The sequence below is a fragment of the Cibotium barometz genome, chromosome 2 (genome assembly GCF_041138505.1).
Source record: "Cibotium barometz isolate CiBa-2024 chromosome 2, ASM4113850v1, whole genome shotgun sequence".
NCBI classification, from domain to species: domain Eukaryota; kingdom Viridiplantae; phylum Streptophyta; class Polypodiopsida; order Cyatheales; family Cibotiaceae; genus Cibotium; species Cibotium barometz.
Window position 1 is genome coordinate 73,506,081 of NC_141047.1, and position 18,316 is coordinate 73,524,396.

Consider the following 18,316-nt stretch of genomic DNA (forward strand, 5'->3'; position numbering starts at 1 on the left):
AGCGGTATTTCTTTTGGCCAGGTATGTGGAAGGACATAGAGACACATGTACGTGCATATATCACCTGTCAAAAGGTGAAATTAGATAGGCAAAAGGCACCAAGTTTGCTTCAGCCACATTGCCTATTCCCACGCAGCCATGGGAAAGTATTACAATGGATTTCATTATGTACTTGCCATGGATCCAATAGGGTAATGATGCTATTTGGACAATTGTGGACAGGTTCAGTAAGCAAGCGTACTTCTTGCCGGTCAAAAAGACCATCAAAGTTGAGTATATGGTTAAAATATATCTTGCACAAGTGTTCAAGCATCATGGAATGCTGAAGTCCATTGTGGGGGATAGAGATCCCAAGACTACAAGTCTCTTTTGGCAGTCTTATTTGATAACATGGGCACCAAATTAGACTTCTTATCAGCTTATCACCCTCAAACAGATGGGCAAAGTGAGGCTGCAAATTCAGCCTTGTTGGATGTGGCAGATCAGAACTCTTCTTGGGAGAAGTACTTACCGCTTGTGAAATTTGCATACAACAACACGGTGCATGCATCTACGAGAAAGGCTCCGTTTGAGATTGTTTATGGTAAGGTGGTTTTGCCACCCATCCTTTGCACAAAGGATGAGATATTTGCAGTTGGAGACTTGGATATTGCTTTTGCTCAGGTGTGGACAGCCATTGCAAGGTCACAAGACAAGCATAAAAAGGCTGTCGACAATTATAGAAGGCAATTGGATGTTAAAGATAATGATTAGGTATTGCTGAAATTTAAGAAAGCTAGACTTGCAAAGAGGCATGGCAAAGAGGGTGCATATCCTAAGCTTGCAACCAGGTAGTAGGTACTATGGGCCTTTTCAAGTGATCGAGGAGATCAATGAAGTGACTTTTAGATTGGCATTGCCTAGTCATTTGCACATACACAATGCTTTTCATGTGAGTCTCCTTTGCAAGTATTTAGGGTCGGAGCCTAGAAGTGGATGAGCTTAAGGAGATTTTGCAGCCAGAGCTGATTATGCATCACAAGGAACACAAGCTTGTTGCAGGCAAAGTTGTCAGGTGTTACCTTGTGAAGAGTTCTTTAGAGATTGTCCGCATTTGCTTCAGACATGTTTGGATGCTTTTCAGTTGCGGACAACTGTTTAGAAGCTGGGGGGATGTCACCATTTGACCACCTAAGTGGTCCACTCGTGCTTTCTCATCATGTATGGTTATTGGGCTTGTGTCCAGGGCAGTTGTATATATCGATGATTGATGCTACTCATGTGATATTGTGGAATTGACTTTTCATTGGGACCTGTGCCTCTGTGCACATGCTTGGAAATGCCTAGTGGATTGGTCTTCCATTGGGTTTGGTACCTCGTGTACTCGAATACTCAGAAGAAACGGAGCGAGCTGCTGGTCGGGAGAGATATCAATGTCAACTTGGCAACCGAGGTAATGGATTGGAGTGCCCCTCGGGGTCCATCGAAAAGCTTCAATTGGTCGGCAAGTCGGGGTGGGTGCTGAGCCTATCCAAAAACCACATGAATTGTGTCAGTTGATGTGTCAGCAATACCCAAGCATTCTCTTTAACTGCCTTGTATGCTTGTCGGTAACCTTTTTATGCTTGTCTTGTGACCTTGCAATGGCTGTCCGCACTTGAGCAAAAGCAATACGCAAGTCTCTTACATACTCATCAGTTGCAAATATCTCATCCTTTGTGCGAAGGATGGGTGGCAAAACAACCTTACCATAAATAGTGTCATACGGTGCCTTTTCCGTAGATGCATGCACCGTGTTGTTGTATGCAAATTTCACAAGTGGTAAGTACTTCCCAAGAAAACTTCTGATTCAACACTGTTGAATTTGCAACCTCACTTTGTCCGTTTGAGGGTGATAAGCTAGTGAGAAGTCCAATTTGGTGTCCATGTTATTAAATAAGGCCCGCTAAAAGAGACTTGTAGTCATGTGATCTCTATCCCCCTCAATGGATTTTGGCATTCCATGATGCTTGAACACTTCTGCAAGATATATTTTAACCATATGCTTAGCTTTGATGGTCTTTTTGACCGGCAAGAAGTGAGCTTGCTTGCTAAACCTGTCCACAATTGTCCAAATTGCATCATTACCTTGTTGGGTCCGTGGTGAGTCCATAATGAAATCCATTGTAATACTTTTCCATGGCTGTGTGGGAATAGGCAATGGCTGAAGCAAACGTGGTGCCTTTTGCCTACCAAATTCCACCTTTTAACAGGTGATACATGCACATACATGTGCCTCTATGTCCTTCCGCATACCTGGCTAAAAGAAATACCACTCAATCATGTGCGTAGTAGGCATTATGCCTCTATGACCAGCATATGGAGGAGCATGGCACTCATCCAAAACCTTTTGCCTCATGTCAGACACCACACATAGGCAATTATCTTTCATAAGATAACCCTCTTTGATCACATATGAGGCATGTGCATGACCAGCCATGAAATCAGCCCAAGTAGTGGTAAATTCAGCATCTGTATGATACAAATCACACATGGTAGACAAGTCTCCATGAGAGGCAACCGAAATAGTTGCATCATTCGGCTTTCGTGACAATGCATCTGCCACTACATTCTTGTTTCCTGTGGTGTATAAGATCTGAAAATGAAAGACAGAGAGGAAATTGGCCATCCTCAAATGCCAAGAGATAGCTCTACATCATGCAATCTACGGCTCTCATGCATCTTTCGATTTGAGGAATGCATCCCTGTCTACATTAGTCCATTTGAATGTGGCCTTCTTCTTTGTCAAATCATGCAAAGGAGAAGCAATCCATGCAAAGTGTCATATGAACTTGCGGTAATAAGAGCATAATCTAAGAAAACTAAGGATCTCATGCATCGAACTCAATTTGGGCCAATTTCGAATTGCATCAATCTTTGCAGGATCCATCTGCAGTCCACAATATGTCCAAGATAATGTATCTCTGACAAGAAGAACTCACTCTTCTTTGCATTTATGAAGAGTTTATGCTTACGGAGTTCTTCAAAAACAATAGCCAAATGAGCTCTATGCTCTTCTTTGGCTTCGAGAAGACTAGGATGTCATCAAAGAAGACACCTGTAAATTTTTTATACCTGCGGAATATGCAATCCATCATTTTATTGAATGTAGCAGAGGCATTCATAAGACCAAAAGGCATAATAAGATAGTCATAAAGCCCAAATGTTGTCTTGAAAGAAAATTTATGTACATTCTCAGGCACTACACGCACTTGATGATACCCACTCTTGAGATCAATTTGGCTAAAGCATGCCAATCCATCCAACTTGTCAAGGATGTCTGCGTGGAATCAAAAACCGATTCTTGATGGTGAGCTTTTTCAAAGCTCCATAATCCACACACATAGGAAAGGATCCATCCTTCTTTTGAACCAAGAGGACGGGTTAACAATATGGGGAAGAGCTTGGTTGAACCAAACCCTTCTCAAGAAGCTCGTTTACTTGCTTCATGATCTCCTCTTTTTGGGATGCACTTACATGATAGGTTGGCCTGTTAGGTGGTGAGCTACCCAGCACAAGATCAATGCGATGATCTTCCGGTCGTATGGGTGGCAACTCATTTGGTAACTCATCAACAAAACAATCATTGTACTCTTGCAAGAATTTCAGCCTATCATTAATAAGAGTGTTTACATGCACATTATTTTCCTCAACATGATCCCGTACAAAAATCAAGTACGTAAAAACACTCTTTTTCATTACTTTCTTAATTTGTACATGAGATACAAGGGGAATGGTATCACCCACTTTACCAGCATCAATTACATGCTCTCGGCCTTTATACATGAAGGTGATCCTGTTGGTCTTGTAAGCCTTGCACGGATCAATGTGTGTGTGCCAAGGCTTTCCAAGCAATACATCACAACCATTCAAAGGCGCCACAAGAAAATCCTCATGATCGAGATAGTCTTGAATGTGTATGCGTAACTTGCCAATAAATAGGCACAACTTGCACTTCTCTACTATCAAAGATTGTCCCTACTTCAATTTGAGGACCCATGTTCTCCACTTCAATACCCAAAGTAGGTGTCATCTGTGTAGATATGAAGTTCTCAGTTGCACAATCATCAAACATGAACAAAGCTGGTTGATCCATAAGCTGTCTCCTAGCTTTACATACAATGTTGTCTTTGCTAAATGTGAAGTGTTGCCTTACACATCTGGAACCATATGCACATTGGACTTTGATGCATTTGCATTATCATGCTTCTTCTTGTTTGGGCATGCATTTGCAATATGTTCAGTGCTACCACAAGTAAAGCATTTCCCCTTGCTCATATATTACTTGTTCAGTGCCGGGGTGAGACCATAGTCTCTCACTTTGAAGGGACGCTTCTTGGTAGAGTTATTTTCAACCTTTGGACCATTTTTATCTAGGTTTTGGTCCTTTTTAGGTGGCTGTCCATTATTTTGTAGGTTTTATACAGCTCTCTCTTTGGCTTGAAATGAAGGTTTAGCCTTATTGGATCGACTCAATTTGAGTTCCAATTGCTTGGTGGCAGTGGCGGCTGCGAGTAGTTGGTGTAATGTGTGGCTAGGATACATTTGTAGTCCCGCTTTGTACACGGGTTGTGATTCCGTTTGAAACCTTCTCTTTCTTTCCGCCTTAGTGACATGCATAAATTGAGATACCTCCAAAAGCACTTTCCAAAACTTTTGTACATATGCATTCATTGTTTCCTTCTCATTTTGCTTCACCCAATCCCATTTCATTGTTATCTCATTCAATGCATTGGGAGGCAAGAATTGGGCATAGATCCTCTCCCTGAACTCTTCCCATGATCTAACAGGATTCGGTGAGAGCTTCTCCGTGAGCCATCAATGGACAGCAGTGCCTTTCATTAACATGCTTACATGCCAGATCATGGATTTCTGAGTGAAATCCTCATCATTGAAAGCAATATCAAACTGGGCAATAAAAGCAAGTGTCTTTGATGCATCATATTCCCCATGATATGCGTCAAACTTCACAGATTTGTCTCCGGCTTTGAAGTCACGATACTTTGATGCATGTGCCTGCATCTCAACATGTTTTCCCGCATGTTTGTCCATTGGGACAGCCCTTGTGATTGGCATCATTTTACAAGCAAAAGGTGATGCATAAGGCATAGATACATGTGTCCTGTAAGCATGAGGCATGGCTGGCCCCTCAACATGCATCGGTGCATTTTCAGCCATGGCTTCTTCCTATTGAGCACACTCGAAGGCATGAGTGGCATGAGAGAGACGCGGAATACCTGCACCAACAGAAAATTGCAGCCCATGTTGCATGTGTTGTGCATGGACATTTTCAATCGGCAATGGCATTTGACGTACATTTCGATCACTGCCATAAACATTTCATCCTTCACGGGCTACATAAGGTACTCTTTGTCACATGCACTCTGCACTCAGTGCATGGTGACAAACTGGCTCATCATCAGCAATGCAACATTTGTACATTATTAGAATCCAGTAGGATGATATTTATTGTACGCCATGACCCCATTGTACATCCTCAGTCCAGGCACGAGCTACGTAGGTCACTCCTCAGCCTTAGCGGGTCAGTAAGTCAGTCAAGTCCCTTAACCCACTTGGAGAGAATCATTCATGCATGTAGAGTCAGTAGAAGCCTTAGGGTTTGCATCAAAAAGCACTCTGCATTTTGCATAACGTGCATTCATATGCCTGTGCATCATTTAGAACATCTCAGAAGCCTTACGAAATTTACTAGGATTTATTTGGTATTTTTCCAATAAATGACCAGCCAACTTGACCAGCCCCTATTTAGTATAAATAGGTTTGCATAGGGCTTACACATCCCATTCAGTCTTCAGAAAGCTAGGCGCCTTCATCCTCAGCATTAGGAGCATTCCCGCCTTCAGCCTAGACTGGTCCCAGCCCTTCTGGAGCTTGCGTTTGTGCTTTCAGCCTTCCCTGCAGTTTAACGCAGCCCTCATGCAGTCCCATTCAGCAGCCAGCTGCCAGCAGCTCCACAGTCCCTACAACCATCAGGCGCAGCCATCTGTACCCTAACGCAGCCATTTGTACCCTAACGCAGCATACAGCCCATAGGCGCCTGCATACAGCACCCTGCCAGGCCGCAATACAGCAGGTACCTCTGCGTTTTGAGCATAGATCACCACCAGCAGGTATTCAGGTCAGTTCAGTCCTGCGTTTGCAGTTCTACAGCAGTTTACCTTGCGTATTCAGCCCTACAGCAGTGCCTCTACCTTCTGTGCATCATCTATACAAGCTACAATCATCTGGTGAAGGTAACATATCATTCATAAGCATTTTCAGCATATTTACATAGCTTAGAACAGTCCACTGCAGTCTTTTCTCAGCCTCAGGTGTGCAGTCCTTCCTCATGCCCTTGGGAAGAGTGCATAGGCTCGAGATCAGTTCATTGAGGTGTTTCTACAGCCGTGTACAGTTCAGCCTGGCTTCCGATCCTTCGAGATCTTGCGTTTGGCTTGTCTACAGTCCAGAGTCATTCTCTCTAAAGTAATAAAGCAAATACTATCTCGTTGACGGGACAGGGGGCCCTTCAGTGGGTAATTCGGGACCCAATCTGGTGTACAGTTCTCATATCTCTCTCTCTCTCATCTCTTTAAAGTTTGAAGTATTAAAGTGGATTGCTGAACTCATGAAACTCAGGATACAGAAGACGGTGTGAGCATTTGTGTGACAGGATTCTCCAATACAAAGATTTCCACTGCATATCACATTGGTATGATCAGATTCAGCTTGTCCACACACACCGTATCCTAGTGTGGGGGCATCCTTGGATGGTTAGATTGCGTCTCGGCATGACCATCGACTTCAGCATCATGTCTACAGAAGAGAGTACTCATAAGCCGGAAAACGTCTCTCCCGAAGGAGACCATGTTTTTCCGCCTACAGCAGACACCATAGCTCTTCTTAGAGCTCAAAATCAACTGCTCATGGAGCGTCTCTAACTCTTGGAGGCAGCAGCAGCACGTCCTCCTCCACCTCCAGCAGCACCCGACTACATCTCCCTCTTCTTTTAGATGGAACAACAAAGGAGAGAGGATGAGGCCCGAAGGAGAGAAGAAAAAGCAGAAGTAGAAGCAAAAAAACAACGAGAAAAAGCAGAAAGACGGGACTATGAGGAAACCCACTGTAGGATCGACGAAGACCGTCGTCAGGCTGAACTCGCCGCTTGGGAACACCAACGTGAGCTTGATCGAGAACGTATGTTACTCGAGCACCAACGGGAAAAGGAGGCCATACACTTGAGGTATCAGCATCTCTCCTCAGTTTCCCCAGTCATAAGTGTCGCCAGTCCGCAGTTCGTAGCATCAACCACCATCATTCGCAGTCAACCAAACTTCAGTAAGTATGATGGTAAGTGTGATCATTCAGCAGTTAATCAATTTATCCATCAGTTTAATGCTCATTTTCCACTAGCTAGGATCATAGACCCACAAGATAAAGTCCACTTAGCGGCTTCCCATCTTACTGGTGAGGCACTGGTGGCAGCATTGGTCTAGTATTCATATAGACCAGGCCACAGATGTCACAGCCTTTGACAGGGACATCTTTGTCCATGACCTGAAGACCAGATTTCTCCCGCCCCTAGTACATGACCGGTCTGGCAGATGAGTTCTATGGACTCAGACAGAACAGATTCCTAGTGCTTCAGTTTTCCGGAAAGGTTATCACTTTAGCACAGCAGTTTGGGTTATCTGCGTAGGCCAAGATGGAGTAATTCATTCGTGGATTGGATCCCAACATTTGGTTCACAGTTCGTAACTTTGAACCAAGTACATATGACCGGGCTCTGACTCTGGCTCAGAATGAAGAAATGAAGATGAACGGAGGCAAGCCCAAGCAGTCATCACAGTCCAGTACCAAACCCCAACAGAGGAAGGGTAATTCGTCTTCTAAAGACAGTAAGACAGACAACAGTCCTAGCTCTAGTTCAGGGGGTAAGGAATCCAATCCTAAGAAAACCCCTGGGGAAAAGGCTCAAGCAGGCAATTACTGGAGGTTATCTTCCTCCAGAGGAGCAAAGACAGTATCAATCTTAGAAAACCGATGTTTTTTATGTCATACCATTGGGCATGGTAGGAAGGATTGTCCAAAAAGGCAAGCGGAGCAAGCCTCCAAAGAGTCTTCTGCCATAGTTGTTGCAGTATCCCCAGCTCCTCTAGCCCCGCCTGCTACCACCAATGCGGTTCAGATCTTACCTTCTATGCATTCATGCCATCCGTGGTACTTGATGCTAAGCAGGAGGGTGAGGCAACAACCACACAGAAAAGCCTGATCCGAGCTTATGGCTCTGCCAAGGGCGGACAGTTCATAATCCTTTTTGACATGGGTAGTTCTGAGGACGCCATCTCTCCCCAGTTAGCTACCAACATGAGCTGTACCTTAGTGCCCTATCATTTGGAGGTAGACGGGTTTACACCTGGTCTCTGCACCCACATATCTCAACAGGCACAACAGTTTTCTTTTCAAGTTCTCTGCACCCACATATCTCAACAGGCACAACAGTTTTCTTTTCAAGTTCAAAAGGCCTCATTCCAGCGAGATTTCATTGTCTCTCCTCTTTTGGGGTGTGACATGATCTTAGGAATCCAGTGGTTTCGTCAGTATGAGCCTATTCCCAATTGGGGATAGGACACCTTTATTATCTCTAAAGGTTTTCCTGAGCTTGTCATGATTCGGGGGGATAGAAGCATTCTTGGCATTCCTATGATTTCTCATCTCCAGGCCAAACAAGCTATCCGCAAGGGAGCAGAAAGAGCATTGATTTATGCTCAGACAGCTTCTATCTCATCGATAACCGCTGTCTCATCTTCTTCAGTCCCTCGGTTGACAGATCTTCTTTCTCATTTAGACATTTTTAAGGATGATCTCCCACCCAGTAAAACACAGTTAGCAGAACCTCCTAGCAAGTTGCTCTCTTGTCTTTCCAAGATTTTCAAGGGCAAGCTAGAACAGCAGTCAGTTCTCAAATATTTGAAACCTGTTCCTTATGGACACATTTTCACAGTCATCACAGACCACCAAAAAGCACTTAAGTGGCTTCCGACGATGCCAAGTGACCAGTGGAGTGATCACCACACTCGACAGGGTTAGCTCTTCTACCAGGTTGGAGGAATGATCAAGTACATCCGTGGTCAGCATAACCCAGTAGCAGATGTTCTTAGTAGAAAGACCAGCATACCGACCAGTTAGGAGTCTACCATTCTCAACATCGCTGGAAAAGACTTAGCAAGCATAGAAGATGAGTATGTCAATTCCTCAGAGTTTGATACTCAACCCAGTTTGGCCCTCAATTTTGAGCTTGGCCATTATTCAGTTCACAAACAGGCCAGTAAGTTTAGACGAGATATCCACTTCAAGAAAGGGGATAGGGTCTATCAGTGCATCATGAAACGTAGATTGAAACAAGTGGGCAAACATTGTCCCAAGCTTTCATTCCGTAGTTTTGGCTCTTTTGCAATAGTTCAGAAGTTAAGTGATGTCTCCATGAAGTTAAAGTTGCCTACCAGTTGGACAATGTATGATGTTTTCCATGTTTCTTGGCTAAAACCATATGTTGGTCCAGAAGTGTTTGATGTTTTAGATGAACAGGAGCCAGATGTGGTAGATGAAGCAGAAGTTATTGAGCCCGAGTAGATCCTTCTTCATCGTTGGAAGCATGGTTCTGGTCGACAGATACGTCAGTTCTATGCGAAATTCCGAGATCGAGGTACCCACGAAGCCGTATGGCTAGATGAGGAGTTCTTTCGAGAGTACCCCCCAGTTGTAGGCGGACTACTTGGAAGCCATGAACCTATCGCCAAGCTAAGCAGGAGGGAATGTCACATGCACTCTGCACTCAGTGCATGGTGACAAACTGGCTCATCATAGCAATGCAACATTTGTACATTATTAGAATCCAGTAGGATGATATTTGTCGTACGTCGTGACCCCATTGTACATCCTCAGTCCAGGATAAGTCAGGCACGAGCTACGTAGGTCACTCCTCAACCTCAGTCCAGGATAAGTCAGGCACGAGCTACGTAGGTCACTCCTCAGCCTTAGCGGGTCAGTCAGTCAGTCAAGTCCCTTAACCCACTTGGAGAGAATCATTCATGCGTGTAGAGTCAGTAGAAGCCTTAGGGTTTGCATCAGAAAGCACTCTGCATTTTGCATAACGTGCATTTATATGCCTGTGCATCATTTAGAACATCACAGAAGCCTTGGGAAATTTACTAGGATTTATCTGGTATTTTTTCAATATTTTATGGTATTTATTTAGCATTTAATGTCATTTATAAACATAAAGTTTATTAAATAAATGACCAGCCAACTTGACTAGCCCCTATTTAGTATAAATAGGCTTGCATAGGGCTTAGACATCCCATTCAGTCTTCAGAAAGCTAGGCGCCTTCATCTTCAGCAGTAGGAGCATTCCTGCCTTCAGCCTAGACTGGTCCTAGCCCTTCTGGAGCTTGCGTTTGTGCTTTCAGGCTTCCTTGCAATTTAACGCAGCCCTCCTGCAGTCCCATTCAGCAGCCAGCAGCTCCACAGTCCCTACAGCCATCAGGCGCAGCCATCTGTACCCTAACACAGCCATCTGTACCCTAACGCAGCATACAGCTCATAGGCGCCTGCATACAGCACCTTGCCAGGCCCCAGTACAGCAGGTACCTCTGCGTTTTGAGGATAGATCACCACCAGCAGGTATTCAGGTCAGTTCAGTCCTGCGTTTGCAGTTCTACAGGAGTTTACCTTGCGTATTCAGCCCTACGGCAGTGCCTCTGTCTTCTGTGCATCATCCATACAAGCTACAGTCATATGGTGGAAGGTAACATATCATTCATAAGCATTTTCAGCATATTTACATAGCTTAGAACAGTCCACTGCAGTCTTTTCTCAGCCTCAGGTGTGCAGTCCTTCCTCATGCCCTTGGGAAGAGTGCATAGGCTCGAGATCAGTTCGTTGAGGTGTTTCTACAGCCGTGTGCAGTTCAGCCAAGCTTCCGATCCTCCGAGATCTTGCGTTTGGCTTATCTACAGTCCACAATCATTCTCTCTAAAGTAATAAAGCAAATACTATCTCGTTAATGGGATAGGGGGCCCTTCAGTGGGGCATATTTTCGGGCATGGAGGAAGAGGAAGGGAAAAATGGAGCGATTGCGGGTAGAATTGGAGGCGAGGGTGGGGGAGGGGGAGCAGGAAGACGGAGAGGCTGGAGAGGGATGCTACTGAGAGGTATTCATTAGAGAGGAAGGTGGGCGACGGGAATGCTCTGGAGAGGGGGGCTCTCCTTGACTGGAGGGGCCCACCGTCTGCGGGAAGGTGCTATGATAAGTGCTCAAAACGGTTCTCTGACAGAACCGAATCCTCTTGCATGTTACCTGCCTTGCACGGTGGCGACGCTCAGCTCTGGTGCTTGGCCGGCGATCGGGGCGGGGGCCAACCGTCCACCACTCTCCGGTTGATGGGTCATCTATGGTCAGAACCTAGTGGTCCGCGGCTTGGGAACCTGCTCCTCCATCGGCCCCCTGGTGAGGATCTCAGCTGGAAGGATGGGGAACCACTAGGGGCGGTCTCCTAGTTTGACGCCGAGGTCAAGCTTTGGCCAGATGACCCATTGGCCTGCAAATGAAACATTGGCTTGGAAGGCCGGAATACTCCACTCTCTATAAAATGGGGTCGCCTCGAAGGTTGGGAATCGATATCGTGTGAGGCATAGAATCCGACGAGACCACAGATGCATAGAGATGGAATCCTGGCTGCTCGTGCGAGGGCCGAGGTAGCGTTAGGGGGGGATTCCATCACTCTCCCAATGACACCACCTATCACCGGGAGAAGAGGAAAGTATACCTTCTTGAGGCTTGGAAAGTAGACAGTCATAGGAAAGCTTGAAACTCCAGTGAGAGGGTCAGATGCCGGGTCGAAGCTGTGCTGCCACCGTGCAAAGAAGGCTTGGACCGTATGCAATGCAACGGGGCTCAGCTGCATAACAAGATCAAATGCCGTTGGCGAGTCGAACTCAACTTGGTAATAGCCATGCCCCAAAGGATGAATGCTTGCGATCTTTGCATGCGCACCTAGGAGGCTAGCCTGAAGAAGATCCCTGAGTTGGCCACACACAGGGCGGCTACCAATAATCTTGCAAACCGGGGTGGAGGCCTCTAGTGCTGCAACAGTTGTGGCGAGGATCTGAAGGTCCGCATCGGAAAAAAATAAGCAAGCAACGGCAGCCTCGGTCGGGATGACAAAGCGGCTGCCATGGAGTCCTCTTGAGGGAAAGACCAGAAAAGGCTGAGACTTGCCGAATAAAACACCCCGAAGACCTGAAACAAACCGGCAGGGAATGGGAGAAAAAGAGGGTACGGAAAAAGCCAGAGAGGAAGGGGAGGGGCATGCTCAAGGGGGAAGAAACCCCGGCAAAAAGGGGGAAGGTGAAAGAAGGGGGGGGGGTGGGGGGGGCGCTGGCAGTTTTTCAACTCGTGCTTGAAAACTATATGGATACCATGCATCTCAGGACAACTACAGTCCTAGTGGGGAAGGAATGTGATACACCTACAAATCAGTAGAGTTTTGAGTTGTCCACCAAAATTAGTCAGCATCTGTAAATAGCTCACTTGTTCCCTCATTCTTCATTCTTGCAGTTGGTGTTTTCCTTTACATTAGCCAACCTTCTTCTAGTCGCGGTGGTGCCAATTTTATCCCCAAATTTCACTTTTAAATAGCTTACAAATCAACAAGTAGTTTTGTTAGATCTGCGAAGAAGTAAGAGTTGGGACATGTTTGTGCTTAACTGGATACTTTATGGAATCAGTCAACATGGTTGTCTCACTGGTCATTTTATTTTTGGTTCTTCTATATGCAGATTGATGTCATATGAGGGGGGGCGGTTACGTATGGACGAACGGCTGGACGCAAGCATGTCAGATCCTGATCTAGTTCCTTTACTAATTCAGGTATGGATCTCCAGAATATTGTTATCATGTCCAATTTTCACTTGTTATTGAAGTATTGGGTTCGCATTTCTAAACCAATGTTGACCTTTCTTGTCGATTTGTGCGAGTTGTACTATTAGACAAAGAGTCAAAAGCTTAGTGGGTATGGACTTGGATCCAAGGGAAGGTGAATTTTCAAACCGTTGAGAGGAATGAGAGACCTTATGAAGTTAAGAGTCTGTGATCTTGTTGAAATTCTAGAGAGAAGGGAAATGGGATTTTATCATCACAAACTGTGCAAAGGGAGTGCCAGTGTCGTGCTTCTACTTTTCCTTCGTCTTCGATTAGACCATGATGGTGTTAAAGAAGCACTTTATAGATTCGATCGAGAAACATGACCCATCATTTTTTTGAACACGACAAGGGCAATGGATAACCCAAAGTTAGAAGTCTGAAAATGGGCTTATGTCTATTGTGTGGAACCGCACATGTCTGATGATACCTATTCTATAGATCGATGCGGTGGGAATAAGCCGAGCCAGGGAATCTGTCCAATATATAATCAACTGTGGGAATGGATAAAAATCTTTTGTAAAAGAAAGATCTTATGCATTCTGGTGACTGGTCATGTATACGATGCTTAATATTGAAACTTAGATGAGGCATGCTTTTTTTGGGGGGGGGAGGGGGGGGGTGGGGTGAGCGCTCTTGATTATCTTTCATGGTATTGTTGACTTGTGGTAGAAGGCAGGATTTTTTTTTTTTGAAGTGATCAGATAGGACATTGAAAATTGTATTACAGCTTTTTGTTTATTGGCTCTTACATTGGGATTTTTTGGTCTTTGTTTCAAAATTATGCAGGAGAATTTTCTCAACTATTGTCCTACACTAGCAGGACGGGATGAAAGCGGAACTGCTCGAATGGACTTGATTGCAAGGGCAGCTGCTTGCATTGCTGATGGGGATATTGTCAATGTTCAGATTCGCAAAGATCGACAATGGCAACATTCACAAATGGCCGCATTCATGTCATCTATCATTCCGTAAGTGCCATCTTTCTTTGATAGACTTTTCTGAGTGCCTGTTTTTCAACAAGTTGTAATCTTTCGGGCTACAAATCGCCATGCAAATACACAGTTTTCACTTAGGAGCAAGGATTTTATTAGGAAAGAACACAACATACTATCAGATTTTAGCCTCAGATACTACATTAGCAATTAAGAAATGCATTTAGAGTTAATGGAAATGTTTTTAAAAGAGTTATGAAATTCCTTATATGGGATTTTTTGATAATTTTAATACGGGACCTAAAACAGATTTAACATACTGGTACTTGTTAAGGCATGTCAATTTTGGTATGTTAGTGGTTATCAACTAGGCTGTCATGTCTGTTGCATGCAGAGCTGCACTCATGCATGGACGAAGGGAGACTCTTGTTCAGGTATTTATCCTCACAGTTGCAGTTTTGATGTCCTTTGTTTGAACTTTGTGTGGCTGGAGAAGAAAAGATTGTCTTTTGTCTTTATGCATAAGACACTGTCTGATTGAAAGCTTAATGTTTTTTATAATTTTAAGCAAAGCATTTCCGTGTTTAATGGGAACCCTAAACATAAAAGAATTCTTATATTTTATCGACTTCAAAGTGTGGTTCACTATGCCAAACCTCACTTATATTTTGGGGTTTGGGGAGGGGGGGGGACGTGGGGAGGGATGGTTAAATGACCTTGGTATATTTGGCCTATCAAATGTGCCAATCTCTCCGACAGCTCATAAGCATTGCTAGCAAATGGCAAAGGAATAGAGGTTTGGGACCAACAGGTTGTAGGCCTTAGTCTCACCATTCAGTCCTACTTTGAGGAGCTCAACTTTGATATTACTCCACTAGCACGTTTTGATGTTGTGCTAGGGAAAGAATAGCATGCATGGAAGAAGCCTCTCATCGACTTCGCGACACATGTCTATTAATGTATGCATGACGGGAGGACGAATTACATTAAAGGTGAGCGAGATCTACCCAAGAATGCATTAATTACTGTCACACAAATGCTTAAAATATCTGGTAAGTCTTTCTTTTTAGGTTGGGTTCAAAAACTTCCAAGTGGTGTAGACTCACATGAAAGTGGAACTCCAACTTGTAATGCCACAAAATCTTTGCAAGAGAAATTTTTTTGATGTTTTCAAATCGGACTTGTCCTCTTCTTTGCCTTCGCGTAGAAATATGTTGCATCTAATAGAGCTTGCGTCCGATGCAATTGCAGTCAATAGACCTCCGTACCGGATGGGTTTGGTACAGGAGAACAATTTGTCGAAGGTGATTGAGGAGTACCTATTGAAAGGACTCATTCGTCCCTGTTTCTCACCGTTCGCTTCTCCGGTTTTGCTAGTAAAGAAGAAAGATGGTTCTTATTGAATGTGTATAGATTATAGAGTCTTAAATAAACTTACTGCAAAATGTCGATATCCAATGCCAAGGATTGATGATGATTTGATAGATGCTCTAGGTGGAGGTGAAGTCTTCAGTAAGATGATTTAAAACGTGGATATCATCAGATTCGTATTAAAGACGAAGATGTATCTAAGATTGCTTTTCATACTCGTTTTGGTCATTATGAGTACCTTGTAATGCCATTTGGGCTTACTAATGCACTAGTCATATTTATGATGTTAATGAATGATGTTACTGGAACACAACCACACTTGTTTACAGTATTTTGCATGTTCAGGGAAAATGTTTTGTATGACAATAAACAAAAGACTTTCCTGTGTCAAGAGGAAATTGAATATTTGGGACACATTATATTGACGCTAGACTTAAAGATGGATTTGAAGAAAGTAGCAATAATCTTGGCTTGGCCTGTTCCACAACATATTACTGCGCTGAAATCTTTCTTAGGACTATCTAGTTTTAATAGAAAGTTTCTTATTTTCTATTCTGAAATAGCAGCGCCATTGACCGACTTGTTGCAAGTTACTATTGTTTATGTTTGGACTGACATTCAACAACAAAGTTTTGATAAATTAAAGCGGATGGTTGCAACTGCACTTGCATTGAAGATTGTGGATCCGTCATTACCTTTTGTTATTGGGACAGATGCTAGTAGCATTGCCATAGGAGCTATGTTGAGCAAAAAAGGCCGACTGGTGGCTTTGCTTTTGAGAGTAAGAGACCAGTGGCTTTTTGAGAGTAAGAAACACAACACATTATTGCGCTCAAATCTTTCTTAGGACTATCTAGTTTTTATAGAAAGTTTATTATTTTCTATTCTGAAATAGTAGCGCCATTGACTAACTTGTTACAAGTTACCGTTGTTTATGTTTGGTTCGACATTTAGTAGCAAAGTTTTGATAAATTAAAGCGAGCGGTTGCAATTGCACCTACGTTGAAGATTGTGGATCCATAATTACCTTTTGTCGTTGAGATAGATTCTAGTAGCATTGCCATAGATAATAGGAGCTGTGTTGAGCAAAAATGGCCGACCAGTGGCTTTTGAGAGTAAGAAACTCAGAAGTTTGCAACGCAAGTGGTCCATTTATGAGCTTGAATTGTATGCAGTTATACATGCACTCAAGTTGTGGAGTCATTACTTGTATGGAGCTGAGTGTAAAGTATACACGGATCATGATACACTAAAGTATTTTTGTAACCAACTAGATTTAAGAGGTCGTCAAGCAAGATGGACTAAATTGATGTAAGAGTTTCACATGGAAATCTTGTATCGATGAGGAAATTAGAATGTTGTTGCGATGCATTGTCTCGCATAATGTATTAGATGAGTTTCAGTATAGTCGAGAATGAGATCATTCATAGAATATGTGAAGCTCAAAAGACGGATCCATATGTTTAATCGTTATGGAATAAGGCTAGCCAAGTAGATAAGGAATCAGTCCCGTCTGATTTATTGTCTGGTAAACGTAGATTTACCATTGAGAATGGAATTCTCAAGACGGCAAGATATGCATTTCGGACTCAGATGATTTGAGGATATTAGTGACACGAGAATGTCATGATAGTCCATTTGTTGGACACCTAGGAATTAAGAAATAATTGAGCTCGTTAAAAGTTTCTATTGGTGGCTACAACTAAATAAACATATTAATCAGTATATGACACATTGTTTACAGTGTCAGGTTACTAAATTCGAGCATGTGAAGTCTTCGGGATTGTTATATCCGTTGCCTATTCCAGAGAGAAACTGGCAAAGTATTTTCATGGATTTCATTATGGGTTTAACATGAACCAAGAAAGATTATAATGCTATCTTTATAATTGTCGATAGATTATCTAAGATGGCACATTTTGTTCCTACTATGAACAAAGTTGAAGCTCCGCGTATAGCGGAATTATTTATTGCCAATGTGTTTAGATTACAGGGCTTGTTAGAATCCATTGTGTCGGATAGAGATCCACAGTTTACATGTAATTTTTGGTAGCATGTTTTTAGTAAACTTGGTACGCAACTCTTCATGAGTAGCAATGATCTTAGACAAACTGATGGTTAGACTAAGAGAGTCAACCCAGTCTTGGAGGATATGTTGAGAGCTTATGTTGGGGAATGACAAAGCGATTGGTAAAAGTATTTACCTTTATTGGAGTTTGCATATAATTCGCTCAAGCATTTCTCTACAAACTTTTCTGCATTTGATTTGAATTATAATTTATGGGTATAATCCATTGATGCCAGGTACAATTGGATTATCTCAGAAGACATCCAGTGCGATTGAATTTTTGTCTCAGATGTAGTTTAATTTAGCTAGAGCTTAAGATTATATCCGTTGGGCTATGGATTGAGCGGTTAAGTATGCTAATCCCAAGCGGATAGCTCGTTCTTTTACCGAGGGGGAGAAAGTGTTTCTACTTGCTCCTTGGAGGATTGAGACGCTTTTTGTGGATAAATCTACTAAGTTGTCGCCTAGACATTGAAGGCCATGGATGATTTTGAAACGAGTTGGAGATGTGGTTTATAAGTTAGACTTACCATAATACTGTCATGTCCACCCAGTATTTCATGTGAGTCGATTGAAGCATTATCTTCACGACGGTGATAATTTAGTAGATGGTATGATTGCTTTGCAGGAACTGATCAAGAAGATCATGGACAAGAACAGATCTTGGAATTAGAGAAAGACGATTGCGAAATTGTACTCTTCGGCCATAAGACTGTCATGTTCACCCAGTATTTCATGTGAGTCGATTGAAGCGTTATCTTCACGACAGTGATAATTTAGTTGATGGTATGATTGCTTTGCAAGAACTTGATCAAGAAGATCATGGACGAGAACAGATCTTGGAATGAAGAGAAAGACGATTGTGAAATTGTACTCTTCGGGAGCTTGTAAAATGGAAAGGACATCTCTTGATAGATGCAACTTGGAAAACAGAGTTCAGTT

The 18,316-nt window shown here is 43.2% G+C and overlaps 1 protein-coding gene across 1 annotated transcript in view; it reads left to right on the forward strand.

Annotated features, from left to right (window-relative positions):
- RFC1 (replication factor C1) overlaps positions 1-18,316 on the forward strand; it is a 37,569-nt gene that overhangs the window by 10,200 nt on the left and 9,053 nt on the right. Inside the window, exons 13-15 of the mRNA XM_086821653.1 lie at positions 12,859-12,949; positions 13,790-13,971; positions 14,330-14,369. Of these exons, the coding sequence (XP_086677779.1) occupies positions 12,859-12,949; positions 13,790-13,971; positions 14,330-14,369 (313 nt within the window). The remainder of the gene's footprint in view (positions 1-12,858; positions 12,950-13,789; positions 13,972-14,329; positions 14,370-18,316) is intronic.